Source organism: Triturus cristatus, chromosome 9 (genome assembly GCF_964204655.1).
Source record: "Triturus cristatus chromosome 9, aTriCri1.1, whole genome shotgun sequence".
Lineage (NCBI taxonomy): Eukaryota > Metazoa > Chordata > Amphibia > Caudata > Salamandridae > Triturus > Triturus cristatus.
The window spans coordinates 239,549,829-239,577,706 of NC_140592.1; the positions used below are offsets into that span (position 1 = coordinate 239,549,829).

Below are 27,878 nucleotides of genomic sequence, written 5' to 3' on the forward strand. Positions count from 1 at the left end.
AATGACACAATTAACATAATTGCCAAATATTTAATCATAATTAACAACTAATTAATAAAAAATAAATAATAAATTAATTCCCACAATTAACACTATAAAATCTAAATTAAATAAATACTAGTACATAAAAAAGTAATAATGAATTTATTATAATTAAATTACTTCCCACCCTATTCCCCTATAAACCCACAACCCCCTACAGAACTAAAAAACGCAAACTTTTATTAAAATAAAATTGATAACTACTAAAGATTTAACATATATGTTAAAAAATAAAAACTATCCTTATACAAAAAAATCACATACTTTTAAAATACATAACACTAATTAAAACATCGATATTTTAAACAACTATATTTTTGCAAACGATATTAATAACTTTGATATTTCCAAAAACAATATTCCTTACGTGTAAGTCGATATTCTTGGCCACGATATTCTTGCTGTCAATTTTTCTGTATTACGATACTTCCAACTTGATATTTGTTTATGTCAACATTTAAAACTCGATATTCTGTCTGTGAACCCTAGTTTAAATGCTGGTAAAACTAACTTGATTTTTTCATGAAAGACCACGATAATGCAGCCACACTGTCATAACATTGCATTCCAGAAGTGGCAGGTAGATGTAAAATGCAGAAAAACTCAGCAGGGAATGGGATGAAACAATACTGGGAATGTGTAGGGGTGGAGGGTTGGGACTAGAGTTTAAAAGAACCAGAAAGGACTGGCTACACCAGATTCAAAATAATTCAGGTGCAAACGGGCAGAGACAGAATAGGAAAGAGTCAGGAGTGAGAGAATTGAGCCACTCTGACAATGACAGGAATAGGTCATAGTATTAAACTTACAATAGCCCAGGGTTGGGGTCATAGTCTAACTGGGTCAGGAAGGGCACAGAAGAATTTCTTGAAAGACTGAATGTCAGCAATAGTTAATCTTAATTGATTTATAGATGTCACTCTATTGATTGATGACGATTTGTAATGGAAGGCATGTCTGAAAGTAAGACATTGTAGAGTGGGTGTGGGGGTGGCGGTATAGCCTTTCCATGAATATGCAGTGTGTATGTATGGTGATGGGTTGAGGCAGTAAGCATCCTAAACAATTCGAGAAAGATGTCTCATTCTCAATAACACCAGGAATGTCAACTAATGTGGTTGGACCATTTCATAACGTGTGTTTACGCTTAGAGACTAATGGCATGCTACTGTTTATGTCCCAGCAAGAGGTCTGGTGGTAGAAGGACCACATATTCTGTGCACCAGCCTTTATGCAAGTCCACAAAGTGAAGGGAGAAGAGTGTCTGAATTCTATCTCACTTAATAGATGGAGATCGGAATATGAGTCCCTTTGTGGTAGTGCATGCAGAACGCTATGATCGCATTGACTAGAGTCTTCATGGTGCCCGCCCATATCCAAAGTGAGCTCAAGATGAGGCGAGTGAAACTTGCTCCGTCTGAGGCTCACTGATCTGCATCCAACGTGGACCTTTCCATAGTGCATGCACCGTAGTGATGTGCAAAAGTTCTGATGTTCCCTGATGCTTTTCCTAGACCTGTATAAGGTTGTGTGGGGCAGAAGTTGTATGCCCTTGAGTTATTGTTCACATGACTATTGAACGGAGTTAATCCATACTTGTCATGGACAAACACACTGCTGCCAGTGTCTGTTGTCTGTCAGTTAATGAATGTGACAATACCCAAGACCCTGCCCTAATGGCAAATATCTACCCAGAGCAGCACTGCTACTCATTAACCTACTTACTATTCACTGAGGACTCCAGAAGGGACCACTGAAACGAATCATATATCCAGGGCCCCTGGAATTATATAATTCTGTGGCCACTGCTTTTTTTGCGTAATTATTGATTTACTGCATTTGCTAAATACTCCCTCAGAGAGAGAGAGAGAGACAGAGAGAGAGAGAGTGTGTGTGTGTGTGTCAGGACACTGATGACAATTACTGAGCCAGTATATCAGACTGGACTAAGTCAAGGAAGATGAGGAAATTATATTGCCAGTTATGGAGGAGGAAGGAAAGTATATGTTTTTGGTTGTGGCTGAGTTTTGGTTTGGCATGTGACCCCTCTACTAAGAATAGTTGGCATCTTCCAACTGGGTCACAATCGGGCTGGTGACCTTAATGTGAAGCTTGAAGGCAGCAGTGCCAATTCACACAGCCACTCTGTCACGTCAGAGCACCTTGACACCCCATCGGTTGAACATCTTAATTAATATGCACGTGACTCCTGACTATACATTTAATACAAAGGCCCAATGACTTGCACACTGCTAAGACCTGCAAAGCACATGCTGATAACAGCAGAGGAGATTAAAAGAACTGTCTAGGCAGCAGACCATATCACTGGCATTTCCAAAAACATTATATTCACGGTTCAGAAAGTGAAAATTGAGGGCTCCATTCACAAGAAGAGCCAAGGAAAGATGCTATCACTTAATAACAGATTAGTTCTTATAATAGGACATGACTCCTCTCCAGCGAGCAAGATCCAGAAATATAGAACAGTTTTTGAAACAATTCTCCTTTGCTAAGCAAACCGTACACATTGATACCAACCCTCCAGATTACGGTGGGAGACTGCAAATTTACAGGAAACATCCTTTACCACGATGGCGTTACAACGAGGAACATTTACTACGCAACACTTACCTCGTAGACGTCTTCACCACGCGTTCTTCTTCCACGATCGTCTTTACCACGCAAGTCTTCTTCCATCTTCATCGTCTGCTAAGTCCAGCGTTAACGTCAGTAGTGTAGTCCTTTTTTACTTTCTAAGGTGTGTTTTCAGCTTGTCGAAGACGTGAGTAAAAGGCAAAAATAAGAAAGAAAGGGGGCTTGGGGGGGTCTCCCCCCCCCCCAAAAAAAAAAAAATTAAAAATAACGTGGGGAAGTAGAGGAAATCGGCGTTGTTTTAAGTGAAAGGAAATGACGTATAACGTCAGTCATGAAGGAAGAACGAAGAGACGACGTGAAGAGGTAAGGGAAATAAAAATTTTAAATATATATATTAATTGAGGGTAACGGGCAGGGGTAATTATAAAAAGAATTGGGGGAAGGGTACAGGGGAGGGGTATAACCTTTACCAAGAGTATTCCATTACCATGCAAGTATGCGTGGTAAAGGAATATTAGTGGTAAAGATTATGCGAGGAAAAAACATTCCGTTGTAACGCATGCGTGGTAAAGGCATGCGTTGCAACGGAATTCGTTGTAACGACATATATTCCAGATTTACAGGCTAGTCTCCCACCTCCCGATTCCTGCATGCAAAAACCCAATTCACCTAAGGCAGTGATACTCAAAGTACGGCCCGGGGGGCGCTTGCGGCCCTCTTGATCTTTCGATGCGGCCCCCCTGGGGAACAACAGCACAAGCTGCTGTTTAGGTTCTGAGCACTAATATTAAAAACAGAAATGTTAAATAAACGAACAAGCATTTATTAACCTGCAAATAAATGCTTGCCAATTTATTTATTTTTAAAATAGACCTCTTCACAATCCCCGACCCACTCAGACCCCCTACCACCACCCTGCTGGCATCAGTGTGGCCCTTGGTCACATCACAGACCGTACTATGCGGCCCCTGGACAAATGTTTGTGAGTACCAATGATCTAAGCGCTTCAGCTGACAGAGAATGGTCTGGTGTGACCCTCAGCATGCACTGCCAGTAACGTGCTCCTGTAGGCCACTGCACAACATTTTTATCACGCTTTCTCTGCCTGCCATGGCGCTTATTTTCCGTGCTCTTGACAAGAAAAAAATATATATTTTTGCATTTCTAATATCTGATCCTGCAACAGCACACCTGCAAGTCCCATACATGACAATAACCCGATTCAAACCCAAATAGAAGTCAATGGGGGAAATATATTCTCCCGATTCTTTTTTTTTAATCTCCCACTTTTCTCTTCTAAAATGTTGGCATTTACGCGTACAGCATGTGCTAGAAGATTTTACAGGGAGGCAGGATTGGCGCGGCGAAGGCCATTTCTGTGTTACATTCGCCATCTTGTTTCGGTCCTGTGCCGCCTCTGCTTTGTTTACTGTCCTCAGTCTGTGCGTTGGAAGGCCTCGGCACGTGATGAGTTAAACCTCCCTGCTCAGTGAATCACCTGACGTTTTGTAACACTAATTCCTCTGCCTGCAGGGAAAATGCTAATCAGGACATTTGTAAGGGAAACCATGGAGGCCGAGGCGTGCGCCACACATTTCTCCTTTTCTTTTTGTGTTTTTTTTAAGAAAAACAACCAAAGTGACTGAAACATTGAGTTTCCTCTCACGCTCCAAGACGAAATAAAGACCATCGCCTGAAAGGAAGCACTTGAGTGAGGCTGCCTTTGTTTCAGAGTTCTCAGGCCTAATTCACAGCAGGCAGTGGCCGTTCTGAACATCCTTGGGAGATGTCCATCCTCAGTTTGCTTTGCTTGGTGTCCTTGCCCCCTTCTGACCTACCAGAGTTTCTTTGCCCCCCCTCCCCCTTCCCAATCATGCTATTCATCCCCCTTACTTCATTGTATTTCATTGTAGGTGTTCATTCCATGTTCATTCATTTATTTCATTTCAGTGTCTCTATATAGTGCCTGTGCTAGGCCACTGCCACTAGAGGTCGAGCCTCTGGCCTTTGCTCTAGGCCTCTTTCAATTTTATGTTTGTTTTGGAGAAAGTCATTCATGAAACAGAGTTATTTGTGGAATTTCACTTCGGCATATCATGAAATGGAGGGAAAAAGTCGCCAAAGGGCGAAACATTCCAAAAAAATCTTCCTGGAAGAGCTAAACAGCAAAATTCAAAGTTTCTCAAAGTGGCGCAGTTTTACGAAACCCGCAACAAATGCATTCCACGAACGAAATGCCTTCAGATGCACGTTTACGCAGAATGTTCGCCCAGCCCTGGTCTACTAATTTACAGGGCTCGGATTCCATCACTGAAGGCAATACTTCCTAATTTCAGTTAATTTCAGTCCACTCTATGCAGCTGCGCCCACAACAGTAGCCCCCCCCCCATGAAACGCATGTTCTGTCATGCAACAAAACACATTAAGACAGAACTCCTAACATACCACCAGTGCAGCTCAAATATACTATTAATTAGCTATTACTGCACCCAATGACACTAGGTACGACAATTGCCTTAGACAGGCAACTACTTCTTCTGGGCAATGAGCATGCCTACCATCCTAAAGAAGCATAAGATGTTTGGTGCGGCACTCCAGTCTCTTTCGTTGACCACCAAGAACATTCATGCACAACTCACTGAAGTTGTGGGACTCATGTAAAATTCTTTGTAAATCTAGCATCTAGAGTTTCATATCAGACTTTGAGCTGCTACAGCAGACAGGAATGGCCTTGTTTTAGGTGGCGGGTCAATTGACTATAACAGCACAGGGGTCCTAAGTACCATCAGTTTCTAGGGCCCTATGCAAAATCACAGAAGAAAAGTTATTGGATGACAGCTTAAACAGCAAATACACCGATTTCGCAATACAAGGAGTGGGTGTTTTTTGGGGTGGCATCATTTTGCACCGTCATTCATTTAAGGGGCAATTAAGAAAATCTTTTAGTTTTCTTAAGAGGTAAAAGAGGGAGCATATGTTTAAGGAGTCCCAAAAGAGTGTTCCAAATGGGTTATCCAGCCTGATAACATTTGGTTCTGTGCTATGGCTGTGAAATGCTTTTATGTTGTTTATTTTCCAAATCAGTAGAAAAAGTTGTACTTCAAGTCACCTGTCATTTTTACAATTATCAAATAAAGGTATATATTTTGTATTCTTTTTTTCATTGTCATTTAACAGATCAATCAAAAAACAATGCGTATACATTCTCTCCCATTACAAAAACACATATCAATACAAAAGCTAATTATTCTGGGAAATTGTTATACATTTCTGGGCCACAGAGTTGCATACTATACTATAATAGAAAAGAAAAGTCACATTTTTGAATCCTGATCCTATAAAATACAATAATCCTTGGCCAACATACAAGAAAACAAAGTGCTTGAATAAACTGAAAGTAAAATAAGTGCATCCTGCTTGAGACTGACTAAGTTTCACAGGGAGTAAGTTCCAAATTGATGTGCCAGCTCCTGAAAAGCTGGGTAGTGTCAGGTGTTGAAGTTAATCTTGCCGGATCTTTTGAGTGCGAATCTCAGGTTTGATGAGATGTCATGTTTTGTATGTGATCCAAGCCACTTTGAATTCTATTCTGGCCTCTAGGGAAAGCCAGTGCAGTTTTCTAAGGCCTGGGATTATATGTTTGCATTTTTGGTTCCTGATAAGAGTCTGGAGTTAGATTGTGATGCTCTTTACACAGTGATGTTAGAGCTTAGTTTCAGTTGGGTAGAGTGGAGTTAGAGTTTCATGCTGTTTACAGAGTGGCTGTACCCCATGCTGCTACCACCAGGAGCCCAAATGCATTAAATGAAAACAATTGCCATAAAATAACCCCTGCACTTAATAAACTGGCTCCGAAAAACATCTGGAAACATAAACAAGGTCTCAAAAAGAGAAAGTAATGGTTTAACCATGATTGGCAGTAATGGAAGGGCAATTTGATAATCTTGAGTGCTGACGGCGTGAAGCACAATTGGACACACCTAAGTCTGCCTCGTCAGCAGAAGGGATCATCAAAAGGCTAGTTTAAGAATTAAAGAAACTTCATAAACAATTGTATTAATAACTCAACTCAAAGCAAATCATCAGCATTTATAAAGAACTGACCACACTCCGAAAGCCATAAAACATATCCCACATGCCATTTCACAACTCTGTGAAGAGCTGTTCCAGGTTTTTGACTCAAAAAGTGCAAAGATCTGTGATGCCATTGCAAATAACATTCAGGCATCTCAATGCCCTCCTGTTCACCTGGATCTACTGAATTCATCCGATCAGCTTTCAACCAGGTTCCTGTGGAAGGAGTCGCCAAGGGAGCCTCTTAGACTCTAGCTGCGAGAGACAAAGAATCTAATATGTCACTGCAGCCGTGTCCTGCACCAACATGAAAATATCTTCTCAATCCTGACCTATTACACGGCCTCTCCATCAACAGGCATAATCCTTAGGCAACTGAAACACGTGCTATCACCCCAAGAGAAGACCCCCAGGTTCTGGCAGACTACCACCTAATAGTCAACCTTCCAAAATGGCATATCCTATCCTGTCATAGCTTAATATTCTCTAAAGAATTGTGATTTACCAATTGCAAGATTATGTGGAACAACACTAGTGACTCTGCGACCACCAAACAGACTTCAGAGCCACGAAAGGCACGGAAATAGCTCTGGCCGACATCAAAGAAGAAGTCACCATTTTTAATGAGGGACAGCAAGCTGCCTTGATTTTTCTTTCCATCTCTGCAGCTTATGACACTGGTGACCTCAATAGTCTGTGGACCAGGCTGAAAGAAGTGTTCTAGATCTATGTAATGGCTCTAAACTGGGTCACCTCATGCCTGTATGGCTGTAACGTTGGGGTACTCATAATCTTCCTCCTGTAAATGCCAGCAATGCACTCCCCCCCCCCCCCCGACACTGCACTATCCTCATTACTGTTAACATATGTCCTTTGTCACACCTGCTAGAGGAGTGCAAAGTTCTATTTAATATGCACACAGATGACATACATTCAGAGTACTTAGATTACATTCGATACTGGATGAAAGAAAGCTTTCTGTGCCCAAATGACAAATAATGTCATTAAAGTGTTGGTAGCAGATCTCAACACATCTCTCCTCTTTATCTGGCCAGCTTGCATAGTATTCACTAAAAGCCAACTAGGAAATCCTCTTTGATTCGTACTTTTCATTTAGGAACATAACACTATTGCTAAGGGATTCAACTTTGAACTCTCCCTGCTCAAAACTTCTCCCTCTCCATCACACTACAGATTGAGCTAACAAGATGCCTGGTCATGGGAAGCATGGACCATTGTAACATGAGCTACACAGGCTTCCCCTTCAATATATTTCCATGTCACAGAGTCAGACTAGTTATTGTCCTGCCCCCCTTAAACACTATTCCTAAATCAATGTGTTTCTCTGTCTTTCCTGTAGAGGTCTCCCTGTCCCCCGTGCACCACCTCTCAACCAGATACTTATATATCTGTTTCTCTAGTGTTCATTACCTATCCACAGAATCAGTCACCCCTCTCCCTCCTTCTGGGAGTCTCCCATGACCTAGTGTAGGTACCTGAGTTTCCCCGCTCAGTCATCTTGACCTGAGTTTCATCTGCGTCTCTTCTGGTTCCATGCACAATTTCTGTCAAATTCTTAAGAGGGTAAAGTTTGCAGATTTAAAGCAGATGACATATTGGGAGAAAAACCATTGGATGTATGTATGGCGGAGAAGAGTGTGGGAATCTGTGTAGGTTTCTGTGCTGTGAACATGCCAATGGGTGTAGATGTTATAGGGTGCAGGAGTGCAGTAAATGCCAGTAGAGAAGCTACTGCCGAGTGTGGGTGAGGTTCATGGTCAACTAATTGGAGCTGCCACTGGATGCAGATATGATGCAAGTGTCAGCAGGCTGAGGTGCTGAATTAGCTCCATTGGCTGCAGAAGTGGAGTAGTTGACGGTGGGTAGCAGGGCATTTGAGTTCAGACGTGGAGTGGAAACGATGTCAGTGGATAGAGGTACACCTGTTTGTGGTGGCATTGGAGCAGGTGTGAATCAAGTACCAATGGGTAGAGGTGCCAGGAGGTACAGGTGATGATTAAATGTCTCTTTGGGCTCCTCAATCCACTGGCACCTGAGTTATGCCTATAACCAGAGGCCCCTCCATCCATGGGCATATGCACCATTGGCATCTGGGTGGAGTTACCACAAGGAGCCAGTGTGGTGCATATGCCAGTGTGTGGGGAGACTGCTGTATGCAGAGTGGAGCAGTTACCAGTGCCTGGATAGTGCCATTGGGGGCTGGTGAATGTGTACCGGGTACCACTGGGTACAGATGTCACTGGGTGGAGGTGTTGTGCAGTTCCCACTGCCGTGATATAACACGGGTTGCAATGTGGTGCATATGCCAATGAATGGAGGGACCTCTGGATATAGACGTGACCCAGGTGCCAGTGGATGGAGGAACCCAAAGAGGCAGGTGTCAGTGGGAGGAGGTACCATTGGATGCAGGGTATGAGGTGAGTGTCAATGGATGGAAAGGCCACTGGGTGCAAGATGTACATGTGCCGGAGGTGTGGCACAAGTGCTAGAAAAGGAGTTGCCATGCAGCTAAACATTGCCCTTATCAGACAAGATATCAATGGACTGAGGAGGTACACATGACAACAAAGGTAAAGTGATCCGACACATGGGACCAACTGTTTTTGCCAGAGGTGCACAAGAGCCTGTCTTGCAATTCATTCCAAGGTGAGAATGGAAAACTGGGGGTGGTAGGCTAGCACCAGAGGTTTGGGTCCCGGGAAAGGGTTTGTAGCTTTAAGGACCTATTGTTCGTAAATGGTTGGAATGTTTAAGTGGCAACCTATGGAACCTAAATTGTAAAAATTGTAAATTGATACTTGTATAGCACACTACTCACCCACAAGGGTCTCAAGGCGCTTGTACGAATACCGCTGTGGAACCCATCCTGGCTGTCCCTGTGAGGCGTCCACTCCTGGGCACCCCCAAGGTGGAGGCCAGATATCCTTAGCGTTGTGGGGGCCGTTGTGGAGATTAAGCAAGCTATAGCCCAGAGTTGCAGAGTGGGACTCCATGATTGGAATAGGCACCGAGGCGAGATTTATCAGGTCTGTGGAATTTTTGAGCCCAAGACCCGCCGAGGCGGGGAATTGAACCCTGGTCCCGGACTAGACCTCTGCATCAGGGTCTGCCGCTCTAATCATTGAGCCACACTTCTCAACCTGGGCTTCCCCGTGAAATCACTGATTGGCACCTGTGACAAACAATGTGATTTGATTTTAGTTTTATAGGCCACGACATTTACCTGAGGGCATCAAGGCACTGTAGTCGACCGTCGAGAAATAAATCATGTCTAAAAGTCCACCATAGAAGAGAATGCTGCCTATAGAGTATAGAGGGTTTTAATGTCGTCCAAACTTAAAGCAGGATTCTTCCAGGATGAATGTGTCTCTGTGTAATGTAACTGGTGCTCTTGTAAAGCGCTCCAATACCTTCGGTCGTGTTCGCGCTATATAAAACTGCAAAAAAAACATTCCTAATGGATGGTTGAGAAATTTGTTCTGGAATCTGACAATTAGCCTCAGTCAATAGTATGTGAGAAGGCGTGGCTCTAATCGTGGTGTTCTGATTGGCTGGGGTAGGTTTAGAAGGCGAGGTAACAATTAACAGCCAAAGTCCACTCACAAGTACCTTTGGCTTTCACCACCAGAAAGTATTAAGAATTCCTAGTTTGCAACTTTGCAATCTGATAGCTCAAGAGAGGGGGCAGGAGTCCGGCCGGGGTCAGGGGCGAGTGTGTCTATGATGCATGTTTGCGTGTGTCCGTGTTTGCGGGTTGTGTGAGGGTGTGCGTGCTTCAGTCAGCATGGCAATGTTACTGCTGCGTGACTGGCGTGCCCTGCTGTTTCTTGTACTAGGTATGTGTCTTTAGTTATACATCTAAACGCAAATGCCTGCCTTGATTAACCTAACTCTTAACAGATGCTGCTGCAGTCGCTGTCCTACGTTTCCCTGCTCGCACATAATGAGGTATGACACATAATGATATATGGCGCATAATGATATATGACACATAATGCTAGCACCGGCATTAATCACACGGTCCGCACAATAACAGATAATTAGAGAGGCCTTCTTGCACACCACGGTCGCAAAAGTCCAAAAATATTGTCCACATGTTCCATCGCCTCTCTTTCCCTGGCACACAGAAAAACACGCCCTCCCCTGCAGAGCATGCCTCGGCTCTCAGGCTCTCCGGATCTCGGGGCCTGGCTGCCGTCCCACCCCGGCATTCACTCTGCCCTGGTGAGGTTGCTGCGCGCGCTGGCTGCACGCACGCCGAGCTCCCCTGCACGCCAACGAACGCCTCCCCGTCGAGGGTCCATCTGAGATGTTATCTATGTGTTCCTGTTGCCCCGGGCAACGGGGCTCAGCCTATCCCTGCGAGGCGTCCTCGGGCCGGCTGTAATAGCTGTGCACCATGTGCTCCAGATGATTAGCTGTTCATCACGCAGACCTGCCCGCTAAAGTGTGCAGGGAATAAGATAAGCATAATTTATACCGGGAGCAGGCCGGGCACGCTGGCGTGTGTCATTCCTCCCCCTGTTGTCACCGCGCAGGCACATCTCTCTTAGGTGCCTGCAGACAATGGGGCCGCCGTGATTGCTGTCTGCAGGGGAGTCTGCGCTGCTTCCAGCCAGAGGAGTTTGCTGCTGTGGAGGGTGCGGTGCCGGAGCAATTATTCCCAGATCAGGTGGGAATAGCCCCTTCTCCGCTCCACCCTGCTCGAGAACCTTCACTATGTTTTTTCGACTATTGGAAATATTGACTGTTGGATGCTGTCGCCACAAGGATGGAGCATTTCGGAAATGGCCCAAAACATAGATTTCACCTCCTGCAGGAGTAGGGCACTTGGGGAGGGGGCTCAGCTGGCATCGAGATCCGAAAGCAGCCGGCTTCTCTGTCTGTGATCTTGGTGTGTCTGCGTCTTTGTGCTGCACTGGCACGGTGTAGTTGGTGCCGGGCCATGCGGTGGTGGAAAAACCACCTTGGCAGCAATTGTGCAAACCTGCAATGGAGCCGATGTAGAAAGGGTTTTTGATATAGCAACACTTCCTTGAATCGTGAGGGCACCGCCAGACTGGTGAGGGGGCACTGCCAGGCTCAAGGAGGCAAGCCGGCCCAGGCGGCAGCCGCGTTGCAGAGCCCCCTGGCACCATGCTGAAGCTGAAAGCCTTCTGTCTGGATTACTGGCAGTTCCTCTGTTTGCAGCCTCTGCACGGATTCTATAAAAGGTAAGCCAGGCTGTGCCATGAACTGCTTCCTTTTATGAACAGGGCTACTGGAGACAGTGCAAGAAGAAGCGATGCCATGTTATCATCTTTAGGTCAATTTGTGATATGCAGTATTTTCACTGCCAGCGTTTGTGGCTTTCTTCTGCTTTTGGCGCTTTCTGCTTTAGGTCTGGTGTTCAACAAGATTTTTTGATTTTTAAATTCAGGCTTTAGCCAAGATCTTTGGATATTAGTAAAATGATATGTGTAATATAGTTACTTATGGGACTTTCAGCTAATCGTCTTAATGCACTACTCTGTTTTTGTGCCAGTCACATTTTTCTTCAGCCCACTGCAGCATACACCATGGGTCATTGGGGACAGTCCACACTGGCCGTTGGTTAACTTCACTGTGAATCTCCTCTTTCGCAAGGAGCACAGCTGCACACAAAGTAGTATTTTTGCTTTTTTTTTCTTCTCCATATTGATGAGTGCCAGGCAGCTTCCCCAACAATAAAGTTTAACTGAAATCATGACAAAGCAAGAATTGACAAAGCCAAATGCTGCCAACCAATGCCAGACCTATTGGCTTTGCCAGTGCTTGTTTTGTGCGGACACTGTCCGCAATTGTGGGTGTACCCAACAGAGTGTCTTAAGGTGCTCAAATGACCATTTCCTGGCCTTTCTTATTGTTGGCGATGTGGTTCATAATGTGAGCAATGCTGGAAATATAGACACAGGATCTCATAAATTCGGGAAGCGAGAGGCGGCTGCAGTAAGGGCGGAGACACAAGAAGCGGTGTCTGACTGTCAACTTATACATTTATTTTTTCTAAACTTTGCTCCAAAGAAATTGACATGGGCAAATGTTATGGCAAATCTGTTCTGGCTTACTTAGTTGGTAACAAACAGGCCACAGAGACCATTGTGTGTCAAGCAAGTTACAGGTTATAAAAGAAGTAAGACAACTCTGGTGGTTAATACACTTGTTGTAGAGATCTGTGAGTAGTCTATTGACAGGTTTCACCTATTATTAAATAGCACAGAAGGATAATGTGCTTACTACACAAGCTCAGTGTGTTACATGGATGTAAGAGATTTGTAGTTTATGTAAATCACTCAGTGGATTACAGCTTTGTCACACAGATCCTTGTGTGTGTTTCTTGAAAGTCACAATTTGCAACCTTTGAAACATAGATTAGTGAGCTATGAACGGATATCAAAGAGCTGCATGCAAGTTTCTAAGGTTGGTAAAATAGGTTTCTTTGAGTAGTAATAAATAATAATTATTAATTGCTATGTAAATGGTCATTAATATGATTACTCCTATATACAGATATAACCGATTTCTTATTGTTTATGTATGGCTCCTACATACAGAGCTTAGATTAGTAAATACCTGCTTCTTAATCAGAGTCTGTCACTTATACCTCTGTGAAATGACAATCTGGGGGTCTTTTTTGTCTCAGTGGAACTGGTATCTAGATGTTAAATTCCAGCTAGTTACCATCTAGGATGAGACTTGAACAAAAGAAGTGCTGATGGTCCTTTAATTGGGGTATTTGTGTCTGGCCCTGCTGGAAATGAAAACATGACACCTCCCTCACCTACTAAAGGCAATGCAGGCAAAGTGCGGGCACTGCTGAATGTGTCCCAGATATACAATAAGCACTGGTTCCCTTGGAGGAAGCTGAAAGCCTATGCCTCCTAGGCAGCAGTAGAAAGCAATCTGGTTAGGGATTTTGAAAAACAGTTGTTTAATGGTTTTGCATATATCAATAAATACATATATATACATACATCAACAGTATCACAAGTAGGTGCTACAAACAAACAGTGCAGTGATTGTGATTACTGAAATATGGTGAACAATGTTGCACAATAGTATATAAAACCAAAAAATGTTGACTAAAAAACCTAAGCGTCTCTTAGAACATAGACTCAAAATTGCCGTTCACGTTCCAATGTCAACAGTAAACATCTGTAAAGTCAACATTTATAAGTCGACCCCCAAAGAAACACTTTCTGAGGAGTCTTTGTCAGGACCATACTGGTAGTCATTTCTCCCTATGGGTCAAGTGCACAAGGACTTAACTTTTCGCACATGCAGTCTACCAACTTACGGATCCGCTCTGGATGATCAACAAATGATTACATATTTGAAAGTGGGTGCTGCAGCCATCAGACCCTATTTCACTACAAACGCTTGTAGTTAATTCCTCATGCACTTGACTCTTAGGGAGAAGTGGCTACCAGTTTGGTCCTGAAGAAGACTCCTCAGAAAGTGTTTCGAAACATCGGTGTATAAATGTTGACTTTCACAGATGTTTACTGTAAACATTGGAACTTGTACGGCATCTTTTGGTTTATGTTCTGTAAGACGTTTAGGTTTTTAAGTTAACTTTTCCGGCTTTTAGATAATATCGCACACTATGGTTCACCATCTTTCACTAATCACAGCATCGTTTGTTTGGAACACCTACTTGTGATATTGTTGATGTATGGTTGTGTGTGTATATACATATATATATGTGTATATACAGATATATATATGTGTGTGTGTGTAAATATATATGTGTGTGTATGTATGTGTGTATATATATATAGCACGATCCACTTTGGACATTTCTAAAGATGACAACGCTCGGGTGAGAATCATAATTATTTATCTTATTTTTGATGTTGATCTCGCATCTCCGCGTTGTGACTATCTAGCAGCCTTGTTCACCGATAAGCATATATAGGTGTATATATAGATATATGCACCACCATGGGACAACTGGCTTTCAAAATCACAAAACAAATTGCATTCTACTGTTGCCTAGGAAGCACAGGCTTGAGCTTCCACCGAGGGAACCAGTATTCATTGTATAACATATATACCCAGGTTTCTAGCTATACCGGGTTGCCCCGTATTTTTTTGAGAATGTGTCCCAGTGTCAACCAAAATGCATGGAGGCAATGCCAGCCTATTCACTGGGAGAGGCCTGGATCCAGCCAAATAGCAATGGTGGGATCCAGGATCCGGCTGGGTCTCCCTCTTTCTTAGCGCTGAGTGTGAGAGTTCTCTCCCTAGTTTTGGTGCATGGAGAACATGTAGTATATCTTACAGGTTTCCAGACGAAACTCTGTGAGTGTTAACTGTGTCAAGGGTGATCCCTTTATGGAGTGCATTGCTGGGTGTGGTGAGCTCTCGGACCATCTAACCCACCCTTGTCACCTATGCTAATGTCTCTCACATTTGGTATCTCTATGGATTGAAGAGTTGTCATAATGGTAGCTAACAACTTCTGTTTTTGTAGTGCTTCAATGTTTAAGTGGTTGGTTTGCACCATACAGAACAGTTATCATTATTAATATTTTTTTTTATAACAATAATTATAAAGATTCCATTATTACTTTTTTAATTTATTTTTTCTTTACTAATCTATTTATTATTGTTCAACTAAAGTTCTTAGTTGAGAAAAATATGCATGTTGAATTCTGAGACGTCAAAAGCAGTGCTTGTCATAGACTACTTCCACCTTTTCCTAGTCAATCGCATCACATACCAAGCCCACCACCTCTCCCTAAAAGGGTATTTTAAAGAGCAACTGATGCAGGATGGTGAGATGATAGATGTCCTTCAAAGAGAGGTTCCAAATGTTGGCTATTCAGTTGTGGCTGCTGTTGCCTAAAGCTTTGTGCTTTATTGTTTCAAGTTATAATCACACATTTGAGGCTGACCATGCCACTGATAGGGCGACAGTAAACATCTCTTGTGCATCCCACCTCCCCCCTGCCCCCCACCTCTCACTCAGGATACCCCTGCCGTTTTATAGTGGTAGATGAGCCCTCTCCAGAGCTGGACTGGCCATTCTGCAACCCTGGCATTTTCCTGGTGGGCTGCAGGGTAAGGGGCTGCTTTCAGCGCTTCCTACTCTGCCGTAGACCAACCATTGCCCTGATATACTCGTGGCCTCTTGCAGTTGGGATTCATTCAAACATTTTTGCTTTACCTGATTTTGGTTCCTAGTCTGTCTCTGGACCTTTTGTCTGTTTCCAAAACCTTGCCAACTCGTAAACCAGAAACATTATGAAACTCAGCTAATGCCATCCACTTTGCTGTCCTGGGCCCTTTAACAAGCAGAGGGCCCTTATGGGGGATTTAGCTGCTACCAAAGGTCCCTTTTTGTTCACAATGAGACTCATAAATCCATCTGTGCTGGATAGCTTTTTTGTTTTTATTTCACTGTTCGGTCCCCCAAGCTTTTACCATGAACACCAATTTGCTAAACAGCCTGGTTTAGAGGAAGTGATATAGTACACCCGTTGACAGTTGATGACATCACAAGGTTAATTTCTTCTCCCACGCTTATTTCCACCGTAATGTCTCACTTGCCGTTATCAGGGGAGGCAGAGGGCGAGAAGTGAAAGCTCTTGGAGCACTCTTGACTTTCTGTTCCTCTTACCACCTCCATCACCCTGTAAATCAAGGGCACGTGCAGTTTCAGGGGGACAAAACAGCAAGCATGGGGCGCCAGCTCCCAACACTTGCTATCCATTGCTGATGCCCAGGGTTCTTAACAGAGGTTTCCAATCCAGCTGGTTCCGGCACTTGGCACGGTCATGAACGGGTACATTGGTAATAACTGAATTGATAACATCAGCTCCAGCTTGCAGTGGCGGCCGACATGGCTCGCGGGTGGTGAGGCTGGTGGGGAGGGAGGCTGCGAAATATATATATAATTATTTTATTTTTTATTTTTTAAATAAACGTACCTTGCCGCCTGGTCCTACATCCCTGCTCCTTCTCTCCTTGTCTAACTCGAGGAATAGTAAGCCAGCCAGTCCCCACTGACCAATCACAATGCTGCAATGCAGCAGCGTTGTGATTGGTCTGAGCGTCCTGGTTCGACGCTCAGCCAGGGAATGGGGATCTGGGTATTTTCTCCACGCAGGCTGTAAAGCAGCCTGCATGGAGATCAGTGAAAGTGCACATGACTGTTTTGGGGGGCCCTAGAGGAGTGGGCAAACCACTCCTCCCCTGCACAGACAGCAGAGCAGCCCCGCCCACCCGCCAAGCAGCACAAGCATAAAATGATAATAGCTCAAACTTATTATCACTTTATGTTTCTACTTTGCACTGCTTAAAATGTATGTATTTATTTATTTATTTGAAGAGTTTTATATAGCGCTGGCTAGACCCAGAGGTATCAGAGCGCTTTACATGAGGTCAGCATTTGTTACATAGTTACATCAGATTACAAGGAAGAATCATGGTATAGAGAAAAAACGCGTTACATAGTTACATCCGTTACTAGATCATTAAATAGCATAAGAAAACAAGTCCTATGGTATATAGGGAGAAGTGGGGGAATGGTAAGGGGATCAGAATCGGAACAGGACTAGTCGAATGGCCAAGGAGGAAAGTACATCGGGGGTACACTAAAAGTCAGAGTAAGCGAGTCGACAAAGCCGGAAGGGTCAGAAAGATCAATTGGTCAGCCTGGAGAGAGCAGTGGGGTGAAGCTCCTCTGCCATAGCGGAGGAGCGGCCACTGCCAGTTTGGGATCCAAAAGCAGGTCTAGCATACATGTTCAAGAGAGACCCATTTCCTTCCTCCTGTCTCATTTCTGTATCCTTTTCTCTCCAGTCTCTCTTTTTCCCTCTCTCACCTCAAGCACCCTCTGTACCTTCTTTAATAATCCCGGAGGTGTCAGCAGTGACCTTCTGCTTTCAGAAACGGACCTACAAGGGCCTGAGCACTCACCATGGAAATGCCTGATGAAATTAATTGGCAGTCTAGGCCTGGATAACAAAACCAAACTCAACACTGCTTGGCATAATTTAACATCTGGTTCGAACACCTACCATTTGAACCATCCTCTTAAAAGGGCAATGGAAACCAATAATCTGTGCCCCCCCCCCCCCCGAGAATGAGGTATACCATGCGTATTTTTTTTATTTGCCACACCGAAATGCACATTTTGACATTTTATCGGGCCTTTTCTCTTATAATTGTCACCAGGTTTTGCCTTATGGAATGTGTCAGAGAAATTTCCCACAATTTGGAAATTCCGATTCCGAACGGATTGAAACTCAACCCCCAACATGCGTCAGAGAGCCATCAATGTGACGTGGTCACCACAAGTGCCCAGCCAGCACCCTAAAAATAAACAAATAAATAAACCTGCATACAAATGTGGATTAGAATGCGTCGGGGCACTGACGCATGACGCCACCCCACACTCGCCGTGAGCGCCGCAGACTGACGGAGAGCGAAGGGCTGAGGGAAAAGGGCAGGGGTGGCTGTCAGACCCCGCCACGGGGAAACAAGCAGCGCCAATTTACACGACAGGGAAAATGTCACCCCCTTATCAGCGCATTGGACATCTCACTCGCTCGGGAGGCGGACGCCGTGGAAACGCGGGCCGTCGTGCGGGCCTTGCTTGGCCTTTCTACTGACGACAGAGGCTCAGCGCTGTTCCGTCCGCAGTTCGCACTAATACCTTCATCTCACCGTAAAGAGCATGGATGCAGCTGTGTTTACCGTGCAGTGTTTACAGCTGGGCCGTAAGGGTTTTTTTTAAGCCTAAAGCCACGTTTGTAATCTCTCAGCTGACTGGTGAGAGATTTTAGGGCGTTACTTCTTATTAAAGGTCTTTTGTCAGTACACAAGTGATTCACACATTTTTGGCACATTTTCCCTGCAGGGGAAGAGTCAGACTGCTTGTGACTTAAACTGTACACAAACACTTTCTAAACTTTGGGCAAAAAACAAACAAGAAGAGTTGGGGTCACGTACAGAGCCCACACAATGTTGATATTCAGAGTACTTCTATAAGGAGACAAAGAATGCCTTGGGGGCCCTGCGTTCTAAAGATGTAGGCCTCGTGCAACAAACTCCTTTAAAAAAAAAGTTTTATTTATATCGCTCGAACTCAACCCGAAGGCAGCAGAGCGCTTTTCACGCGCACCAGTTGCGTTACAGACGGACACATTCATGTTGTTAGGCACTGGGAGATGAAGTGATTTGCCCAGACTCACAGGATGCCTAGCTCCCCTGCCGTGAATCGAACAAGGATCTCCGGATTCAATGTCGACCCTGTAGCGCGGCAGGGCCTATGTCGTAGTAAGCCACAGCAGCGCCGAAATAACGGACACTGGACCACCACTTACACCTCGTGGCCAGAAGACCCCGAGCGGTCTTCGACCTCATTTATTTATACCCTCGGGACGAGCCCGCCCGAGGCGTGTATGGATGCGTGTGTGGTGCAACATTGTAGGAGAGAGTCCAGATGGCTCTCTACATCCCTCCTTTCTTTCAGTTCAGGACTATCAAGTTCTCCCCGTTCATGGGGACGTATACACAAAATCCTTCAGCCTCTGACTCGAGACTGGATTCGGCCGGAGACCATACTTCTGGCTCCGGACACAGGGCTCCGCTGATGCACTCAACGGGGCACTCCCGGCCAACTCGGTGGCGGTGTTCTGGCTGGTTGGCCGGACACTGTCAGCACGGCCCTGGCTGATTTGCTGACGGGTGACCGGTGGGGTGGCCCTCTCGCCGGGCAACACAGGGGTAGAGAGGTTCAGAGGTGATTCCTGATAGCCGGACATATCTCGGTCCGGATCCGCCTCCGAGGTCTTCCTGAAGCTAGATACGTTCCTCGTGATGGATTGTTGTCCCCTTTTAGCCATGACCATGGTCCCTTGAACACCTACCACTGTCCACACCTCAGGCTCATATGGGGTCCGGAACTTCCACCCGGGGTTTCGGTCTTTGATCACCACCCGATCTCCCACTCTCAGCTGCAGTTCTTGGGCTCTTCGGGCCTCGCTGGCCTTTCCGATTGGGGATGAACCGTCCACAGTACGTAGCCATGCCGAGGAAGCTCCTCACTTCGGTGGGGTTTCGAGGTGTGCTTGCCGCCATGATAGCTTCGCCTTCTTCGGGTCCACCAGGAGTCCTTCGCGGGTGAACGTGTACCCAAAGAAATCGACGCTTTCTTGATAAAATGAGCACTTGGATTTGTGTAGAGTCAGCCCACAGTCTACCAGCCTCTTCAGCGTGGCTCGGAGGTGAGAGTAATGTTCCTCGAGCGTGGTGGAGAACAAAAGGATATCATCACTGAGGTTGATCACCCCTTGCAGCCCTGACAGTGCTTCCCGGATGGCATTTTGGAAGACCTCAGCGGCTGATGATACTCCGAAGCTGAGCCTTTTGAACCTCCGGAGGCCAACATGTGTTGAGAAGGTGGTAATATACCGACTTTTGGGCTCCAGTTCCAGCTGGTGGTAGCCGGCGTTCAGGTCCAGCTTAGAGAACCACTTCGCCCCGTTAAGGTCCGCCACGATGTCATCCATCGTGGGGGTGATGTGACGTTCTCTCTTTACTGCGGTATTGGGCAGTCTCATGTCGACACAGAGTCGGATGGCCCCTGGTTGCTTGGGCGCCACGTCCAGCGGGGACACCCATGGAGTGGGGCCAGAAACCTTCTCGATTACATCTAGTTCCTCGAGCTTTCGCAGCTCCTCCTCCACTTGCGGGCGTAGGTTGAAGGGCACCCGCCAGTGCCTGAGAGTCACCGGTCGTATCGAGGGGTCAATGTGATGCTTGAACCTCTTGCCCTTGAGCTTCCCAAGTCCGGTGAATAGAGCATTGCTTCCGCATGGGAGTCATCGATCTGATTGGCGAAGAAGATAAGTCCTAGGTCCTCTGGTGTATGGCAGCTGATTAGAGATCCCTTTTTACCCTCTGTGACGTGGAACCGTGCCTCGGTGGAGTAGATCCCGCTGGCGATGGTGGTCTGAATGACACCACGGAGAGGGAGAGGATCAGTGCCTCCCTATGCGTATATTCGCGCCGTGGACGGTGCCAGAGGGGGTCGCGGTGACAGGCGGTCATATTGGTCGGAATCCATTATATTGACAGACGCACCGGTGTCAATGAGGGCTTGTACCTCCGTGCCTTCGACTGAGACTGAGCACATGGGAGGTGGTCTTCGACGGGAACCTGTCCGGCTGACATACGATACCACGAACACGTCATTGTCTTCGTCCTCGTATATCGGGCGTCGTGCCTGTGGCTGGTCATCCGGCACTGGCGGTGGGTCATCGAGGGAGATTTGGCGAACCCGCTGCGGCACGCTTCTGGGTCTTGATGATGGTTGTCAGAAACGCCCACCGCGGCACACTCTGGCATAGTGGTTTAGCCTTCCGCAGTGGGAGTACGTTTTCCCTTTCGCCCCGCAGACGGCCGTTGCCGGGGTGGTCTTCGCCGCAGTATCCGCACGACCCACCTGGTGGCGGTTTGGGCGCCTGGTGAGGTATCGCGGGGCGTCTCTGGATGGCATCCACCTTTTCTTCTTTGATGTGTGTGGTCCTAGGCGCCGGCGCAGCGGCGACCGGTGTGTAGAGCGGCCTCCATCTCTTCTGCCCGGGCATCTGACAGCTCATGAGAGCAAGCTAGGACCAGGATTTCGTCCAGCGAGATTCCGGGTTGTCGGAGGATTAGCTTCCGCAGCAGCTTTGAGCGGCAGCCTAGGACGATCTGATCTCGAATTTCCTCCCGCTGGTCTGTGAAGGGGCACGTGCTAGCCAGCCGGCGTAGCCGCGCGTAGAACATGTCGACCGATTCGAAATCAGTCTGCCACGCCCTCCGGAACTTGAATTTCCTGAAGTCGGGGTTGAGCTGTGGGTCGAAGTGTCTATTGAGCGCGGCGACCGTCGCCTCGTAGTCATCGTCATTCCCTGTGTTGGGGAGCGCCTCGAACAGGTCATAGATCTCTGCTCCTCCGTAGTAGATGAGGAGTGACCGTTTCACGGTCTCGTCAGTTTCTCGGGTCCCCTTGAAGTAATGATTTAGCCGTCCGACCCAGGTCTTCCATCTTGGCGCAGCAGTGGCGGGATCCGAAACCTCGCTGAATGAGGGTAACGGTGCGACTGCGGTGTGGGTGAACACTGGTGGTAGTGGGTTGGCACCACCGACTGGATTTTGCCCTCCATCTTGCTGGGCGGCCGCACCTGCCGCTGGTGCGTTGCTCATTGCGGCCAGGCAGGGGCGCGTAGGCGCAAGGGCGCGGCTTGCGCATCGACGTGCAGCTCTGGGGTGTGCGCTTCAACCCGTGTCCTTGTATTGCTGACTGTGCAGGGGTCCGTGTGACTGCACGTAGGGGCGCGGCTGACTTTCTGGAGCAGCTCCGGGTGTGGGGAAAATGTGCGCCGGCTGGGCCCAAATGTCACAGCCTCCCACAGTTGGTGAACTGTCCTCCTTCCAGGCCAGGGTAGCCCAAGTGGCGTAATCCTGCAGGTGTTGACTGATGCCCTAAGATAGTCCACACTGTCCCTTAGGTTGATGCTGCCAATGCTTGTTTGTGTGTTCCCTCCCAACTTGTTTTTTTTTTCAGTGTTTTCGGCCCAGGCAGCGGAGGGGGCAGCCCGTCTCATGGCCTCGCTTCACACCGGCAGATGCAGGGGGGGCCAGCGCCCAGCAGGGCAGGAGCGGAGGCGTCCGCAGGGCCGCTTCAGCGCAGGTGAGGTCACCTCACTTACCCCACACATCGCGTGCAGCTCCGTAGGCGCCACCAGCTGAACGCGCTCCCGTAGGCCAGGGAGACGCGCGGGCGGGCGCAACGCGAGCTGGAGCCAGAAGCGGGCAGGCAGTGCGGCCGCAGACAGGCACGATGCAAGGCACAGGCGGGCAGGCTGGAGCGGTGAGGGTGGGCTCCGCGAGCTCCCGCCACGAAACAGGTAGCAGCAGGGGGGGGAGCAGGCAATGTGGTTGGGCTCTGCACGCTCTCCGGAAGGAGCCACACAGACCAGTAGGCACGCGTGGGGTGTGACCTGCCTCGTCGCCAATGTAGCGCGGCGGGGCCTATGTCGTAGTAGGCCACAGCAGCGCCAAAATAACGGACACAGGACCACCACTTACACCTTTTGGCCGGACGACCCCAAGCGGTCTTAGACCTCATTTATTTATACCCTCAGGACGAGCCCGCCCCGAGGGGTGTATAGATGCGTGTGTGGTGCAACATTGTAGGAGAGAGTCCGGATGGCTCTCTACAGACCCCTCTAGCCGTTAGGCCACATACCCAGTCGTTCATGTGTTTGTAAAGCTGTTCTGTCTTACTTCACTGTTCACAAACAGACTGCATTTGCAAATATCTTACTGGTTTTAGGCACCCACTGCCTAAAACCACAGCAAATCCCAGGGTATAAGAGCAGTAAGATAACTCTGGAGGTTCATGCAGTTCACCGTATGTAGGATAATCAAAGGCTTGCTTCCTCATGAGTTACTTGAAGGATTATTGAACCAGCTGTAAAGCACACTGTGTAACTTGAAGGTCACAAATTTTTGTTTTACATCGATAACACAATGGTTAATATTTTTGTTGCAGAGTTGTGTGTTACCTGCAGATCACCAGTTACCATCTTTGTAATACAGCTCAGTGATAATGAACCAGCATCAAGGATCTACATGCACACTGCACAATCTTTCATTATTCAAAGGCTGCTAAAAAGAATTTCTTTGTATAGGAAGAAACATTTATTAGTAAATGCTATATAGATGAGGATTAGTGTAGTTTTTCATATAAACATATACAATTTATGCTTTCATAGAGCACGCGTACCTCTTACATGTAGGGCTTGGAAAAGTTAAAAAAAACACCCTGCTTCCAAATTATAACACCCTGCTTCCAAATTATAGTTTCTCTCTCAAGCACATGTGAAGGTTTTCACTATGACACCAGCACTAAGGTGCTAGGCTCCATCTAGCTCCCAATTAGGATGAGGCACCAAAGAAGGGCTGATGGCGTTTAAGTTGTTGGACCAGCTGCAAATGAAAATAAGAGAATCTCCCTCTGTTCCCCCCACCAACCACCACTTGCAGGTTGATGCTCTGAATCCAGAGCACACAAAGTGCGGGAGCTGCTCAATGTGTGTTGCTGTTGGCAAATTGCATTGGGACACAGTAGGCACATTTCATAGGCCGGTGGGGATGTGACTCAGTAATAGCTGCCAGATCCAGGTTTCTGCTGGACCCCTGTATTCCAGCTACTTTTTGGGGATCAAAACTGTATTTTTCTTCAGACATAAACAGAGCAAGAAAGAGAAAAGCACAAAAGAGTGAATAAGCATTTGCAATGCAATAGGTCTCGCTTTTGCGAGAGTTTAAGCTGTTGGCATTGTAAATAACAAGCCGCCATTGTCCCGGGCTGCTTGGAAAGTGAAAGCGCGCATGGCGCACTGAATGTTGCAGGAACGCATGTTGTGCCTGCAGTAGGAGAACCTCATTAAAGAAAATAGCGTTTACAGACTAAATACCACATGCCGTGTAACAAGAGGTAAAAGGGCAAGTCCTCAAGGGAGGTTACAAATGAAGACAAGGCGGTACTAAGGAGGGACTAACAAGCCTATTAACGAATCAGAAGCCAGCATTTACTATGACACAAGACAGTGAAAAATATGGGCGGAGAGTGGGCAGAGCTTCAAGTCCATACTCGTATGCAGCATGCCTCGCAGAGCATCGCATTCGCTGCCCAGGCTCGACCTAAAAAGAGGTAATGGAGGAATGGTGAGAACCCAAAAGTAATAGAAGATACAGATAGCAATTGCAGTATATTAATTGACAGACAAAAAAGGCGAACAAAACATACAAGTTAAACATGTCAGTGGCATAAATATTGTCACATTTAATAACACTACCTCAGTCCACCCCATTCCCCTCGCTCTTTGTAAACATTAATGTGATACAACACTTCCCATTGGTACGTTTAATTAAACTTAGGTGCTAACAGTGGCGTAAAGCAAGTTGGTGGAGCCCGTATGCAGAATGTGATGTGGGGCCCCCAGTGTCTCTCATATCTCACATATATTTATTTTTACCCTGGGGCTGAGTGGGGACTCCTTGAAGAGTTGGGGCCTCCTGAAAAGATTTTTTTCGTCAGTAGGCGTGACTCAAATTTTCAGGAGTAATTCTCAAATAATTGTGGGAATAACATTTCCATTCGACTATCCCTATTTAATTGTGAGCCCCCATTTGAAGGGTTTAGCATGGAATATCGCAGCACACATGTTGGTGCGTTGGTATTTCAGTGTAATTTATGGAACATATTTTTCCATATGAAATAAAAGTATATATATTTTTTAGAATTGTTAATGTCCACATGTTGATTTTGCCAAACTCGTACCTAAAGGTTTAGGTAACCTTAACTCTCTTGGGGTAACTGGGTAAATACACCACCTTTTAGGAGGTGGTGGTGGGGGTTTGAAAGACAAATTACTCTCAACATAGATTTCTTCCACTGGAAAGCTTTTAAATCTTTCCGTCGGGGGGACACTCACAAACTGTGCTGAATTTTACAGCACTAAAAACCAGGTTACCAAAAAGTTTTATTGCTATATATCTTTATTTATTCAAGGTTTTTCTTGAAGAAAAATGCAGAAAAACAACAGAGCGGCATTGTTACACATTCGTTACAGGGAACAACATATATCCATAAGGGGGATAGCGGGGGAATGGCAAGTCTCATGCATTACAGTGGAACTTCACAAATCACTATACGTATATTTTTAAATCAGTGTCACAAGAGGTCTACTTTTTCACATACCCTGTGTCCTTTCATTGTAATTATTTTTCATTCGCTTTAGCTATTTTACGGACTGAACTATAAAAATGGTACCATGTCTTAGGGTGCAACAAAACTTTTCTGTGACACTTCAGGTGACCGGGAGCGTGTACTCGTCATCATATCAGGTCTCAAAGAAGTTACTTACAGTCTTGGACCCCACCAATGATTCTGTGTTCAAGCAGCTAATATTTAACAGCACGATACAATGGGAGGATGATGCCTATGAGAAATGTTTTCAGGCATCTTAGGCGGTGGGTATGCCACCTGCCAAGACTCAGATGGGAAGTGATAACTCCACTATTTTTTTTTTTAGTTTTAAAAGAAAGTTTATTGAGATTTAAGTACAACAAAATTGTAATAGAACAACATGTGTAGATTCAAACTAAGATGCTATCATTGTCATAAGCGAGGGGAAGAAATAAATAAAGAAAGGAAGGAAAAAGAAAGGGAAGGGAAAAAGGATTATCAATTAACAAAGCAAAACACATATGTTAAGAACGTAATCATTGGTATATAGAAATATGCAAAAATAGTATACAGATATACTAAATGTACAAGAACTTCTCCAATAACAATGCAGAAATAAATATAAAACACTCTATATGTATATATACTTGAAACCATCAGGAATATTTCATGGAGGTTTGGGAACTTCTTCCGCAGAAGGAGTATGGAAGGGTAGAGATCGTGCAGCTACATTTAAAAAATTTGTGATTGGCACCCATAATAAGTCACGTTTAATAGCAAGCGTAATGGGGTAAACATAGGCCCTGTCTAACCTATGGTGATAACAGACCCCGTACCACCAAGCTTGAAAAGAAACTTTTGAGGCATCTTTCCAAGATTTAGTGATTTGTTGAAACGCTACAGCTATAAGTAGGTCAATAATGGAAGTACTAGTAGTGGAAGAGGACCATACGTCTGAGAGACTGCCGAAGAAGATATGTGAAAAAGTAAAGGGAAAATGTGTAGAAAACATTTTGTTGATCTGTTGCCACACATCCGTCCAAAATTTATAAATCACTGGGCATGTAAATAACATATGTTTAAGATCTGCCATCGAAGCTGAACAAGACCAGCAAGTGGAAGGAATAGAGGGGTCAATCATATTTAGTTTAGCAGGAGTAATCAAAAGTCTATTGTATATAAAAAATAATGTTTGAGTTGTGTTAGCTGCTCTAGATGACTTCCTTATCTTGATCCAAATTTTTTGCCACGTGGAAACAGAAAAGGAGTCTTCTAAATCTGATTCCCAGTCTCTTTCCACTTTAGATTTATCTCGAGTGCTAGAAGTATCCCGTAACTTTTTGTAAACTTGGGAAGCAGAAGAAGAAGCAAGTAAATAAGGGAGAGGAAGAGGAGAAGAGTTGGTATGGGTGATGGAATCAGAAAGGGAATCATAACTATTTTGTGCAGCTGCACTCAGTAGGATATATTTAGATTCAAAGGAAATTGGTAAAGAAAAACGGGATTGAAGAATAGAAAAGGAAACACAAGTACCTTCGTGAAAAAGTTGGTGAGTCCAACTAAGACCAAGGTCCCTCCAGTCCTCCCAAAAAAGCATCTTATTTCTTATTTTAATAAGGGGGTTATACCACAAGGAAGATTGCAAGAAACAAGAGCGATCATCTAAACCGTCCAGGAAAAGAGGAGAAAACATTTTCCGAGAGTTTTTAAGAATAGGAAGAGAGAATCTCTTGGGAATATGAGACAGTGATACAAATTCTTCAAAATTGAAGGGGTGAAAAAAAGAAGATTCAACGTCCACCCACAAAGGCTGAGAAGCGATATCAGACACCTGGGCAGATAGTAGGGAAACAGAATGTTTAAGAAAAAATGAGATATGATAAGAAGCAAAGTCCGGAAAATTAACTCCACCCAACTGCTTAGGACATTTAAGTTTTGCAAAAGACATCCTAGCTTTCTTCTGGTGCCATAAGAATTTCGATAAGATGGAGTAAATATTTTTATAGCAAGATTTAGGAATATTAATTGGAAGATTAGAAAGATAGAACAAGATTATTGGAACTAACATCATTTTAATAGAGTCCAGTCTGCCCCACCAAGATAAAAACAAGGGATGCCACCGAGTTGTAGAGTCTTTTAGAGTTGTTAATAGATTTTTAAGATTTAGTGTTACAGTGTCCTTAACTGAGGATTGAAACCACAATCCTAAATATTTGATCTTAGAGGAGGCCAAAAAATCCACATGGAGACAAAATTTATTTAGAGGGAGGATTTCACACTTATCAACATTAAGTTTATAACCTGATACTTTCGCAAATTCAGAGACTTCAGATAAAAACGATGGAATAGAGGACTGGGGGTTGGAAATAAA

General features: G+C 45.3%; 1 protein-coding gene and 1 long non-coding RNA gene across 5 annotated transcripts in view; one reads left to right on the top strand and one right to left on the bottom strand.

Annotated features, from left to right (window-relative positions):
- IQSEC1 (IQ motif and Sec7 domain ArfGEF 1) overlaps positions 1–27,878 on the top strand; it is a 787,671-nt gene that overhangs the window by 249,105 nt on the left and 510,688 nt on the right. Inside the window, exon 1 of one of the 4 annotated variants that reach the window (XM_085624822.1) lies at positions 11,151–11,945. The exons of 2 other annotated variants lie outside the window; for them this stretch is intronic. In XM_085624822.1, the coding sequence (XP_085480948.1) occupies positions 11,869–11,945 (77 nt within the window). In that variant the 5' untranslated portion in view covers positions 11,151–11,868. Of the gene's footprint in view, positions 1–11,150; positions 11,946–27,878 lie in introns of those variants that run through there. One more of the 4 variants, XM_085624824.1, reaches the window with a different exon arrangement.
- Positions 23,439–27,878, bottom strand: part of LOC146797672 (uncharacterized) — a 118,788-nt gene continuing 114,348 nt past the window's right edge. Inside the window, exon 3 of the long non-coding RNA XR_014968515.1 lies at positions 23,439–24,459. This is a non-coding gene — a long non-coding RNA (uncharacterized LOC146797672). The remainder of the gene's footprint in view (positions 24,460–27,878) is intronic.